Consider the following 13,907-nt stretch of genomic DNA (forward strand, 5'->3'; position numbering starts at 1 on the left):
CTGGAACAATCCAGTATACATCGGCCCAAGCAGCAGAAGGTCCCTTAGTAATACACGGCTGCTCCATCAACCACTGCAGCTGCAATGATAATCAAGCAAACAAAAAAACACAGAATGCCACTCGCTACCCTGCATATACCAGGATATAGCTATATCACGGAAACTTATATGGCTGCCAATCACAACTCAGCCCAAAGACTCCAAGAGAGATGACCTGAGCGGTGGCCTGACTGGCCTCCGCTACTGAAACTGCTCAAATCAGCTAGTCATCCAGGTATGGGTGAACTTGAACCCCCTGGTGCTGAAGATACACAGCCAAAATCACCATCACTTTGCAGAATGTGCGTGGTGCCATAGCCAGGCCAAAAGGCAAGGCCTGAAATTGAAAATGCTGCCCTAGCTCATAGAAGCGCAGATATCTCCTGTGATGAACCACAATGGGAATGGGGAGATAAGCCTCTGAGGTTCAGGGAAGTCAAAAACTCCCCTGGCCGCACCAACAAGAGCCTCCACCGAAGGACTTTGAGGCACGTGTTGACCTCTTTGAGGTCCAAGATGGGCCAGAAGGAGTCACCCTTCTTTGGGACTATGAAATAGATGGAGTACCTGTCCAGGCTGCACTCTGCCAGCAAAACAGGTTCCACCACTTCCATATCACAGAGATGCTGAAGGGTAATAATGACAGTCTGGTGCTTTAGAGCCAAGCCACAGGGAGAGGTCACAAAGGCATCTGGAACCAGACAGGTGAACTCCATGGAGTACTCCCTCTCGACCAGCTCCAGAACCCACTGATCTGAGGTAATGTGGACCCATTCACTGCTGAAGAGAGACAGCCTGCCTCCCACTGGAAATAACAAGGAACCCGGTACACCCTCATTGGGCAGGTTGAGTGGCTGCGGTCCCACCTGACGGACCCGAGGGCCTTGCTCGCTTGGGGACTCGAAACGATCCCTGCTTGAAGGATCTACTCTGTCACTCTGCCTGGGCTGAAGGGCACCAAGTGGACTTGAAGCCAAAGATCGCTGCGCACCCTTGCCACAGGTCAGGGAGACAGAAAGCCAAGCCTCCTCCATACCCTTCATCAACTTCTCCAAGGCATCACCAAAGAGCAAGCATCCCCTAAGGGGTAGCTGACTCAAAAGCTTCTTGGAAGCCACATGAACCCAGTGGCAAAGCCACAACCAAAGGTGATCCTCAATGCCACCACTAAGTGGGATGCCAGATGGACCAGATTGTATATGATGTCCACCCAAGAAGGCCGATCCAGACTCTAGGCAAGATGTCTCTAAGGACTCCGGCTGGAATCAATGCAGCATAGAGCTATGTAACTGCCACAAATAGAAGACTGAATGATGGGGCCCTTCAATGAAAAGGCCAGATGGAGCTACTGCTCCACATACTTTTCATGGAGCCCCATAAGGCCGAGCCCCCTTGGACAGGTACAGCGGTCACCTTCTGGAAGAACCACCTCCTCAGCAAAGGCACAGAGATGAGCAACAACTCCAGTGACCCCAGGGGACCACCCAGGGACTCCCACTCCATCATTGCCATCATCAAGAAGATGAGGGCCTTATGGAGCGGAAAATAGCTAAGGTCCCTGTGACCTTGTCTAAGAGACAAGTGTGGTGAGTTTCCTCTTCCTGCTCGAGAAAAGAAACAGAGGGTCAAACACTCTGTAACCTTTTTCCAGCCCAGCAGGGAAAGGAAGGGTGGCTGGGACAAAAACCTGGAAGGGACGAGAATGGAATGGAGTGACTTCTCTAAAGACTATAGGAGGTGGGACCAATACCCAGTGAGGCCTGACCAGGAAAGACTCCCCACCAACTATCCTAAGCTCAGACAGCAGAGCAGTAAGGATAGGTTGGACAAGGGGGAGGCGTAGAGCAAGGAGAAAGAGAAGGAAAACACTGTAGTCATGCAGAAGGAGATGGAATGGTAAGAGTGGGGAGAGGCTGCCGACTCAGGAGCACTGCTGACTAGCCCCGAACAGATGGAGGTGTACTTGGCTGAATCCCCAAGACCTTGGTACAAGAAATAGAGGTCTGTTTGTTTGCTCTTCTCTCCTAGTTTACCTCCTGGGTGGAACCAGTGTGAGAATATACCGTATTTTTCGGATTATAAGATGCACCGGACCATAAGACGCACCTAGGTTTTCCTCCCAAATTTGGAGGAAAAAACAAAGTGCATCTTATAGTCCAAAAAATAGTTACAGGCCCCCCTCCCTGTTCCAGGCACCCTCCCTCCATTACAGGCACCCTCCCTCCGTTACAGGCACACACCCCCTCTCTCCCTCCGTCGGAATTTTAAAACTCCTCACCTCGTCGGTGTGACTCGCGGTAACAGCAGCGCTTCAGCGTGCATGTTGCTCGGCGATCTTCACTCAGCCTTCTCTCTCTCAGCTCTCTGGTCCCGGCGGGAGAGCTGAGAGAAAGAAGGCTGAGTGAAGATCACCGAGCAACATGCACGCTGAAGCGCTGCTGTTACCGCGAGTCACACCGACGAGGTAAGGAGTTTTAAAATTCCGACGGAGGAAGAGGTGTGGTAGCTGAGAGCGGGTGTACCTGTAATGGATGGAGGGAGGGAATCTGTAACAGAAGGAGGGAGGATGCCTTTAACGGAGGGAAATGCCTGTAACGGAGGGAGGGAGGTGCCTGTAACAGGGGGTTGCTACATTCGGACTATAAGACGCACCAACATTTTCCTCCCAGGAGTGCACAGGAGGAAAACCCCTCACGCAAGGACAAAAAGGGTTTATTTGCTGTGAGCCTGGGAACGATTATACTTTACTTTGAGCCTTTGTGGCAGGGACAGACCTGGGACTCGAATGGACATTGAACAACAGTATTATTCCAAGTAAAGGCTTTGACTTGGAGTTAATGTTTGCTTAATTCAACTTTCACCAAGGCCTGGATTAAGGAAGAAAGAGACTGAAGGATTCAGCATGCCTGTATTTGTTTTTTTTTCCTTTTCCTTTTCAAGTGACCGTTCTACAACATAGGCGGCTGGAGGCTTTATGAGGCAATAAAGCCAGGACTCAGGGGGCGACTCCCAGATACTCGGAGGAGGAAGGATCCATTCCTGACACAAGACAGCTCCTCATGACAAAAGACCCGGAACACATGGAATCGCTCCTCCAGAGCTTTCCCCCCCAATAGGGAGGGTCCTTGGAACCAGAGTCCATGGGGGACTGGGAGCTCAAGAGGACCTCAGAGTCATTCTCAAGAGGACCTCAGAGTCGTTCTCCACTCCCTCCGAAGAACCTGGATCCCCTGGAATGACCAGATACGATCTACAGCACTGAGACCTTCAGGCCCCCTACCAAAAAAGATTAAAGTTAGGATAAGGGCTAGGATTAATCCCAAGAGGGGACCTCTGCAAGGCCTGCTTAACCATCAGGGTTAAGCTCTGGAGCCAAAAAGCCACCAGGGCCCATAAGGACCCTCCAGGGGCCCCACTGGGACCGCCCCTGCAGAGGAACCCAGGGTGGAAAGGAATGAAAAGGTCCATCCTATGAGCGAATTGAGAGAGAAGAGAGGATTCTGCCAATGTGCCATGGCAGGCGTACTTTGAGAGAGAATGTATCCATCTGAGCTGAAGGGGGGAACGGAACAGCACATGAGTCCACATTTACACACTATAAAAATAATCCATTACCCCCTACTCAGCTGCTTGCTCTGAAGACCACGCAGCATGCGCCCTACCACATGGTAGATGCAAGCAGTCCTGCCTGACTGCCCTGGCCTACCTTGGCTCAGGCCTCCAGCATCTCTGCTGTCCTTGGCTCTCTCTGGGTGCACCTAAAGGGAAATTCCCTACTTATTTTATTACCATAGCATTAGCCCCTGACCAAGGGCATAAAGCTAGCCAGGCCAACTGGAAAAATAAATATTGTTTTTTTTGGTATGTGTGCTGCCACAGCAAGCACTTTTGGAAAGCCTGAGAGCTGCAAGAAGAGCCCGTGGGAGGTAGGGGAGTACACCCAAACAAGGTGAAAGGCAAGAAGGATGGGTGGATGGGGACCCACACCTCTCAGGAAAAGGCCCTGCAGGATCGAGCCAAAGCCTCATACAGTGGCACTAAGAAATGCAACTGGGGACTTTGGAACCAAGCTCTGAGCTCAACCAGGTAGTCCTGGGATTGTGACCTGGGGGTGGACGCGGCCAGAAACATTGTTTTGGAGCACCACCAGCACAAACTACCACCTGCTGAAGGTACAGAAAAATGCTGGATTGTTCCAGGAAGCACCTTAGCTTATTCTGGTGATGTCACTGGCAGAATTTGGTTTTCTCTACCTCCATCTGCTGGTAGGAATGGATAACACCCACTAGTTCAGAACAGTGGAGCTGATGCTAAGAAATTGGAATTTAATCTAGGTCCTATTCTTTACAAACAAAAAATATATCCAGGTCTTACTTTTTAAAAAAACATGGTTCTCTTTTTGTGACACTTAATGGTATTTCATAATACAGTAATATGCTCGTGGGGAACCAGTAGATACCCCCCACCTACACACTGCAGCACAGACACACTGTACACATCCACCCACTTGAAATGACATATTTCATTAAGTCTGTTTCTTCTTTGCTGCCCAGTTTCCCTGCCACAAATTAAAGTTCTTAATATTGCAATACAGTAGTAAAGGAACAGCAGGGGTCAAGTCAACACAGTGCACTACAAATGCAAAGCTAGGCGTAAGTTTCACGGTGTGAGACAGCCGTCATATGTACAGGGCACCAGCTGCGTGCTCTTCAGCAGCAAGACACTCAGATCAAAAACACCTGCCAAAACAATGTTCAGTCCCGCTGCTACCAACAAAATCTCTGTGTGGGAGCTGAAATCAGTTAATCACTTTGTGTTTAAACAGAGTGGAAGCTCATAGGGGCAGTACATAATTATTCTTAGACAGGCTATTTACACTGATACTGCTTAATAAATAAAACACAGTTGAACCCCAAACTAGACTCTTACATCCCTCATTGTGGAAAGGACTTTAATTCCGATTGCTCCCCTACAGTAGTGACACTGAGACCCCAGACTGCATTCCATACATCCCTGGAATGGATTCTAGGCCTGGTCCCAACAAAGAGCCATAAATGTAAACTCTGTAGGATTCCATCCCTCCCCCCTTAATTTCCTTTCCATATGGATCTAGACTGAGACAGGTCCCTGTGTATATAATGCCCTTCCCCTGCATTGATTCACTACTGCTACTTCTTTTTGGAGCGCTCAGCAGCATCCAGGGCTGCAATGTTGCAGGCCGCAGTGATGAGATGGAGCAGGCTGATGGCAGTCTTCACCAAAGCAATTGGAGTGGAGACCCAGAAGATGAGACGAAAGAGACCCAGGGAATGAAGGCCAACTAGGGACAGAAAAATAGACACAAACACACACACACAGGGGTAAATGTAAGTTCATTCATAACTACAGACAAGTCCCAAGATTCATAACCCTGCTCTCTGAAGCACAACAGGATACATCCCAGTGTGCTAGTAACAGGATCCACTCACCCCAACTCTTAAGTTACCCCTTCATAATTTAATGACCAAGTCCAAGCCCACCCACTGGATGTTACTCACCCATTGGTCCATCAGAGAAGTGCAGCAGGTATAGCATGCAGTAAAATAGTTCATTTCCCGCACACATGGTGAAAAGGACAGGCTGAGGGGGAAAAAGAAAGAGATTGTTTAGGGTAGTCACTTTTCTGTCTCACAAAACCACTTTCTGCATCTCCTGCTCCCTCACCAAAGAAAAGTCCCTACCTCCAACCCCTGTACACTAGCGAAGAACAGCCTTAAGAAGGCTGAACTACAGGAGAAAGAGAAAGAAAAATACAGAGAGACAGAAAGGTACAGCTCATCCTTGGGAAAATATGAACTCTGTAATATCGTGATGCCAGAGAAAATTAAAAGGTAATTATTATTGACACTAATTGGCTTTAATTAGAATTATGTGCACGACTTGCTAAGCATATTCTATAAAATGATGTGAGTAAATTCTAATGTGTGCTGCCAAAAGGGGGCATGGAATGGGCAGCTTGTGAGCGTTTCCATAAATTATGTGTGCCGTTATAGAATCTTCCCACTCCATGCCTAACTTAGTCACCGGCATTTACACCAAGTTTTACTTGGCATAAATTCCCACAAATAGATTTAATCATATTCTATAAACCATGCCTAAAGTGAGGTGCGGCGCCATATATAGAAACTAGCCCTTGATGGCAAGTTATAGAATGAAGCGCATAATGCTGGGAAAGAATGTGGGTGGAACCATGATGGTCCAGGAACTTGTCTGGATAGTGGCAATATTTGGATAACTTATTCAAATAGCTTAGGAGAGCCTTCCATCTGTCCTAAGTTTCTGGATAGAGACCAAATTCAGAGCCAAGACTGGTAACTTCTCACCCTCATCCCCACTCGCTAAATCCGGCCGCTACCCTGGTATATCTTTCAACACTCTTTTTTCTCTCACACAGTCCTGGCAGCGGTAGCATTTGACAGAATACTACCTAGGCAGCCCGACATCTTCCCTCAGCTGCTCCCCATCCCCTTGATGTAACTTCCTGTTGCTGCAGGGGTACGGCTGAGGGAAGATGTTGGGCTGGCCCAGGCAGCGTTCTGTGAAGCGTTAAAGCTGCTGGGGCTGTGTGACAGAAAAAAAAAGTGTTGAAAGGTAAGGTGGGGGAGCTGCTGGATTGCGTGGGGGGAAGAATGATGCCTGACCCCGGCACACAAGATGTGGTTAAGGGAGACCCGACTCGGGAGGGAAGAGACATGCTGGACAATGATGTGAAGGGGCAAGGGAAGAGATAAGGAGAGATGTTGGACCAATGGAGGGGGGGCAGAGAGGAGGTTGAGATGTTTAATCAAGACTTAGAATTTGAGGGAGAGATGGGGAGATCCTGGACAATGGGAGTGAGGGAGGGATGTTGGACCTCAGGGTGAAGGGGAATGGAAGGACAGAGGGATAGAGGGAAAGATGCTAGATCCAGACTCAGAGGTGGAGGGAGGATGGAAAGATGTTGGACCATGGGGTGGAGAGATGGAAGGGAGGAAAGACAGAAGGAAAGATGTCAAGATCATGGGGTAGAGGGGATAGATAGAGGGAGGGAAGAGAGAGGAAGAAATGTCAGATCACAAGGTGGAGGACAGGAAAGAGAAAGGGAGAGATGTCAGATCTTGGAGTGGACAGGAGGGAGAGATGATGGACATGGGGGAGGGGAGTCAAAGGTGAATGGAAAGCAGATGCTGGATCAAGGGGGGGTTGTAAAGAAAGATGTTGGACACAATGAGGATGTAGGGAGATGGAGGACAGAGAGAGAGAAATGCTGTACATGAGAAGAGTGCATATGCTGGAAATGGGGAGGGATCAGGAGATACAGCACAGTTAGTGGACACATGGGAGGTGGTAACTGGGAGATAGAGAGGAAATTCTGGGCAAAGGATGACATAGAGAGACAGAAGGAAGATACAGAACACATTTATCCTTCACTATCAATTAAAATTTTCTATTACGTATTCTATTGACATTGCAAGTAATATACCATGCCATACTTTGTATTGTTATTTGAATATTTTTACTGTTGTAATTGCCTATTGCTCATGTTTGATCTATTCTTACTGTACACTGCCTTGAGTGAATTCCTTCAAAAAGACAGTAAATAAATCCTAATAAATAAATAAATGGGGGGCATATGAAGATGGAGGGGAGATACTAGACATGAGGGGGAATACAGAGATGTTGAATATAGAGGCAAAGGAGATGGGGCACATAGATGGAGAGCAGATGTTGGGGGAACATATGAAAACAAGGAGATGTAAGGAGATAAAGGGGAGATGGCTGGATATAGTGGGAAAGGGAAAATGTTGGATACGAGGGCATAGGAAAATAGACAAGCTATGCTGGACATTGAGAGGTAGGAATTGAGAGACAGACGAGGTTCTGGACTCAGGGGGCATAGGAAGATGGAGGGCAGATGCTGGATATAGGAGAGATAGAGGACGGCAGATGCTGGACACAGGGAGTAAAAAGAGAAGGAAGGAGATGCTGGGCATGGGGGGGGGGGAACAGGGAGAGAGAACAAAAGAGGGAAGACGCTAAGTGGGGGGAGTTATTAATATGGGCTACTGATAAGATGGGTTATTTTGCTATAAGTCCTGCTGTTTTAGCACAGGGTTTCATTGCATAAAATGGGACCCTGCACTAAAATTGCATGATTTGTGGTAGAATAACCACAAATTATTAACGGTAGCCAACAATAATAGCTTCCCCCTTAATGCAGAAGAGCAAGGAGGGGGGATTTTGGACAGAGGTGAAGAGATGCTGGACACAGGGGAGAAGGAAGTTTACTGAAAGGCTGAGGAAAAAGAGATGGGGAATGGTGACTAGGATGAAAAGCTGTAGATAAATGCAGTAAAAAGAAATTGAGGTCTGGAAGGCCAAGGAGGAGGAGTGAAATTTTAGTGGATAGAGAGAGAGAGAGAAAAAAATCAATTAAATGGAAGCAAGCTGAGAGGTAGAAATCAATTTGAGATGGATACAGGAGAGAAAACAAGGAAGACATGAGGGAAGAGAAGAAGTATCAGATGGACTGGAGAACCTGGAAGAAGAGAAGACAGAGGACAGCAGAAATCAGAGACTGAGATCAACATGATTAGAGAAATGAACCTGCCACACAACAAAAGGCAGAAAAAGTAATTTTCAATTTGATGATTTGAATATACTGGATTTTTGGAATTTAAATCTGCTAATTTTATATTTTGTACAGTATAGGGGGAATTGAGATTCCTGTTTCTCTGGTGTTGTACTGCATGCAGAGTGTAGTTTCTTGGAGGTTCAGTTTAATTTGTGTATGTATTTCTATTTTAATCTGTGGTCACTTATTCTATATCCTTTGAGGATTCACCTATTTTTAAGTGGATGACTGAGACCAGATATTCTGTTAACAGAGTTTTTCTCAGGGGCAATTTCTCCAAATGGGTTATTCTTGTGTGGGACCTAGAGTAACTGATTGGGTAAAAAATTGGTTGATTGGTAGGAGACAGAGGGTGGTGGTAAATAAAGCTTGCTCTGAAGAAAAGGAGGTCGTCAGTGGAGTACCGCAGGGATCGGTCCTAGGGCCAGCACTTTTTAACGTCTTTGTGAGCGATATTGCAGAAGGGCTGTCTGGTAAGGTTTGTCTTGCGGATGATACTAAACTCTGCAACAGGGTGGACACCCTGGAGGGTGTGAATGACATGAGGAAGGACCTAGCGAAGCTAGAGGAATGGTCCGATATTTGGCAACTAAGGTTTAACCCCAAAAAATGCAGGGTCATGCACTTGGGTCGCAAAAATCCGAGGGAACGGTACAGTAAAGGGGGTGTAGTGCTTCAGGCGACCCTCAGGAGGAGGAATGCTGGCTTCGGCCTAACCCCCTGGTAAGCCTTTCCTCGGCTGAATTTGCCCAGCTCTACCACCGGCTGCCTTTCAGGTTCTGTGGAGGACTTGCAGCTCATCTGCATATCCTTTACTGTCCCGTCCCGGGTCCTCACCTGTGCTCCCGTGGCGGGGAGCGATGACCGACGGGAGCCGCGGGCTCCAGTGCGGCAGAGACAAGCCGCCGACGGGGCCAGCGCTTCCGCGGGTCGGCCCGAGGCTGGCGACCCGCGGGAGCAAACGCCGGCCTCAGGGAAGGGAAGGCGCCGGCCAAGATGGCGGCGCCGGCGTCGTCGTCTCCCCAGCCAGAGCTAACCAGCGAGCAAGTCCCGCCCACTCGCGCCGGATTGGCGCCTGGAAGGAGAGACTCCGCCTGCGAGGCAGGTCCGCCAATCCGGGCCCTCCTTGCCTGTCAGGGCTGGAGGAATTGGCTCATCTCCAGGGAGGGGATGGACTGGCGGGGGATTTAAACCTCGGAACAAGAAGGGCCCAGCGCTTCTGTTTCTATTGTCAGGAGCCGACACAGTGGAGTGCGGAGCGTTGCCCTTCAGAGACTGTGTTCTTCTTCCAGCTAGCCGTCCTTGCTAGCCACCTTCAGAGACTGTGTTCCTCTTCCAGCTAGCCGTCCTTGCTAGCCACCTCCAGAGACGGTGTTCCTCTTCAAGCTAGCCGTCCTTGCTAGCCACCTTCAGAGACTGTGTTCCACTTCCCGCTAGCCGTCCCTGCTAGCCACCTTCAGAGACTGTGTTCCTCTTCCAGCTAGCCGTCCTTGCTAGCCACCTTCAGAGACTGTGTTCCACTTCCCGCTAGCCGTCCCTGCTAGCCACCTTCAGAGACTGTGTTCCACTTCCCGCTAGCCGCCCCTGCTAGCCACCTTCAGAAACTGTGTTCCTCTTCCAGCTAGCCGTCCTTGCTAGCCATCCTCAGTGACTGCATTCCTTTTCTGTGCTAGCCGTCCTTGCTAGCTGCCCTTCCGAGACTGTGTTGCTGACTACCCGCCAGGCCGACCGTCACCCCGCGGTTCCAGCAGTCCTGCTGGCCGCCTGCAGCGGGGGGCTCAACCCTCGGTGAACGGCGGTCGCCGCGGGTGAAGATTCGGGGTGCACGGCGGTCCTCGGAGATCTTGCGGGCCTCCGGGAACCTAAGGGCTCACCAATAACCGAAACAGGACAGGAAACGGAAGCCATGAGCTCGCCTACGCAGCCCGATCTACGGGACCTGGCCAAGGTACTTCAGCAGCAGCAGGAGCAGCTGAACGCCCTGTCGGGGGCGCTCCAGAACGTATGCTCTCAACTTTCAACGCTTCAGGTACAGAACCAGGCCGCTGCGGTCCAGGGGGCCGCAGCAGCTCCCCATTCGGGAGGGTTCCGCACGGGACCTCTGTTCCCTGAACCGGCACGATATAATGGGGCCCCCGGAGGTTGCCGGGGGTTCCTCAATCAGTGCAACTTGGCCTTCCGGATGCAACCGGAGACATTTGCTTCGGACCAAAGTAAAGTGGGATATATCATGGGCCTATGCGAAGGGAAGGCCCTGGCCTGGGTGGCCCCACTTAACGAACAACAGGACCCCATCTTGGATGACTACAATGAATTTCAGCGCCGGTTCCGTATGGTGTTCGTCCTTCCTGGGAGACCATCTTCCGTGGCGTCGGAACTGCTGCGAATTCATCAGGGTGAGGGGACGGTGGCCGATTATGCCATTCGTTTCCGGACTTTAGCCACGGAGCTCCGTTGTAACCCGGAGTCCTTGATGGCCATCTTTATGGAAGGGTTACAAGAACGAATTAAGGACGAATTGGCAGGGCGAGAGGACCCAGGCCAATTGGATGCCCTGATTTCGCTCTGTATCCGAGTAGATACCCGGTTCCAGGAGCGAGCGAGAGCCCGGGCGGAACGGCAGAAGTGGGCACGGGGTACGTCCCGGACTGCTAAGGGGCCGTCTCCTCGCCGTGGGAACCGGGACTCCAAGGAGAATGGGGAGGAGCCGATGGTGATGGGCCGTCAACGGCTGGCTCCTTCCGACAGGAAGAAACGCTTGTGGGACGGACTGTGCCTCTATTGTGGTGAGGCCGGACATTTTATTCGAGCCTGTCCCGCCCGGGCGGGAAACGTCTCCCCCAAGGCACCTTGAGGGGAGGGGTCTTGGGGCATTCCACTCCCCTACCGGATTCCCTGATCACACTGCCAGTAATACTACGGTGGCATGAGACCACGATCCAGACCCGGGCCCTAGTGGACTCTGGGTCAGGGGGCAACTTCATCGGGCACGAACTGCTACAACAGATGGGCTGGCCCACGCTCCCGCGGCGGCCGGCGCTGCAAATAACCTCCATCCAGGGAACTACATTACCGCAGCCGGTCACGGAGATCACCCCCTTTTTGGAATTGCAGGTGGGGGAGGATCACCGGGAAGAAGTCCAATTCCTGGTACTATCCCGGACCATTCATCCAGTGGTTCTAGGATTACCCTGGCTACGGAGTCATAGCCCTGTTATTGACTCGACCGAGGGAAGTATCCGAGCTTGGGGTAGCTCCTGTCGGGAGAACTGTTGTAAGGGCCGGATCGGCAGCTGCCCTGCATTTACTATTATGCCCGGGGGGGGCGCGGATAGAGCTGGGCTCCCTGCCCATGGACTATAGGGACTTTGCAGATGTGTTTTGTCCAACAGAGGCGGAAGTTCTACCGCCTCATCGGTCGTTCGACTGTGCCATTAACTTGATGGCAGATACCATGCCACCGCGGGGCCGACTGTATACCCTATCCCGAGGAGAGTCCAAGGTAATGCAGGAATACATCCGGGAGAATCTGTGGAAAGGCTTTATCCGGCCCTCTACGTCTCCGGCCGGGGCCGGATTCTTTTTTGTTACTAAGAAGGATGGCTCCTTGAGGCCCTGTATTGATTACCGAGGGTTAAATGCCATCACGGTAAAGGATCGCTTCCCTCTACCGCTCATTCCCGAACTCTTTGACAGGCTGCAGGGAGCCCAGATGTTTACCAAGTTGGACCTGCGGGGGGCCTACAATTTAGTTCGAATCCGGCGCGGGGACGAATGGAAGACGGCTTTTAACACCCACGAGGGACATTTCGAGTATCGGGTGATGCCGTTTGGCCTATGTAATGCCCCGGCGGTGTTTCAGCGACTTATTAACTTTGTGCTTGAGGATTTGCTGAACTCCACGGTGATTGTATATCTGGACGACATCTTGGTTTTTTCCAGAAACCCCGCGGAACATGTGAGTCATGTTCGCGCAGTGCTACAACGGTTACGGCAATACCGCCTGTTCGCTAAGCTCAGTAAGTGCGCTTTTCATCAGCGGTCGCTGCCATTCTTGGGACATATTCTGTTACCCGGGGGGCTACAGATGGAGCCGGATAAACTCTGGGCGATTCGAGAATGGCCGCGACCACTGGGTTTGAAGGCACTACAACGCTTTTTGGGATTCGCGAACTACTATCGCCAGTTTATTCCTCAGTATTCACAACTGACGGCGCCGTTGACAGCGCTCACTAGAAAAAATGCGAATGTCCGGGACTGGCCGCCCGAGGTGCAAGTGGCTTTTCGCCAGGTAAAAGAGGCATTCAACTCCGCGTCCATTTTGGTAGCCCCGGATCCAGAGAAACCCTTTATTGTGGAGGTGGACGCGTCCGCATTGGGAGCCGGGGCGGTCCTCTCTCAAGTGAATCCCAAGGGCCGGCGCCAACCTTGCTCTTTCTTCTCTCGAAGATTCTCCCCGGCAGAATGTAACTATACAGTAGGGGATAGAGAGCTCTTAGCATTGAAATTAGCCCTGTAGGAATGGAGACATCTGCTGGAGGGTGCGGAACACCGGTTCACGGTGATCACTGACCACAAGAATCTACTGTATCTTCAAGAGGCTCAACGGCTCAATCCCCGACAAGCCCGGTGGTCATTGTTTTTCGCCAGGTTTCATTTTCAACTGGTCTTTCGGGCTGCTGCCCAGAATACCCCTGCGGACTCTCTCTCCAGAGCATTTGAGGTTCCAGAGGAGACCAGGGAGACCCAATCCATGTTGGATCCGGCATGCCTCAGCGTGGCCGTGGGGGAGGTCGCTCCTATGAAAGAACTAGTGCCGGCCGCTGATCGAGCAAAGGTAATGCAATGGGGGCATTCGTCCCGATGGGCAGGACATTTTGGGTATCAAAAGACTCTGCGTCTCATTGCCAGACAGTATCGATGGCCTCAGATGAGGCGGGACATTCTTCAGTTCGTCACCACCTGTCCTGTCTGCGCCCGAACTAAACCGGTAATCGGGACCCCCATGGGGAAGTTGCAACCGCTGCCCGTACCGGCAGGCCCCTGGACGGAGCTTTCCATGGATTTTATCACCGACCTCCCCAGTTCCCGGGGACACACGGTGATTTGGGTGGTGATTGACCGTATTTCCCGGATGGCCCATTTTGTTCCCCTGCCGGGACTTCCTTCGGCGGTCGCCTTAGCCCAACTTTTCATTCAACACATTTTTCGACTT

The 13,907-nt window shown here is 50.9% G+C and overlaps 1 protein-coding gene across 2 annotated transcripts in view; it reads right to left on the reverse strand.

Moving 5' to 3' along the window:
- Positions 1-13,907, reverse strand: part of CDIPT (CDP-diacylglycerol--inositol 3-phosphatidyltransferase) — a 75,096-nt gene that overhangs the window by 19,163 nt on the left and 42,026 nt on the right. The window contains exons 5-6 of one of the 2 annotated variants that reach the window (XR_003942738.1): positions 5,577-5,658; positions 3,616-5,359 (exon numbers count right to left, since the gene is read on the reverse strand). Coding sequence is in view for 1 of the 2 variants with exons in the window: in XM_030208822.1 (XP_030064682.1) it covers positions 5,208-5,359; positions 5,577-5,658 (234 nt within the window). In the remaining variant the exon portion in view is untranslated. Of the gene's footprint in view, positions 1-2,630; positions 5,360-5,576; positions 5,659-13,907 lie in introns of those variants that run through there. The other variant, XM_030208822.1, reaches the window with a different exon arrangement.

Source organism: Microcaecilia unicolor, chromosome 7, assembly GCF_901765095.1.
Source record: "Microcaecilia unicolor chromosome 7, aMicUni1.1, whole genome shotgun sequence".
In the NCBI taxonomy this organism is placed as follows: Eukaryota; Metazoa; Chordata; class Amphibia; order Gymnophiona; family Siphonopidae; genus Microcaecilia; species Microcaecilia unicolor.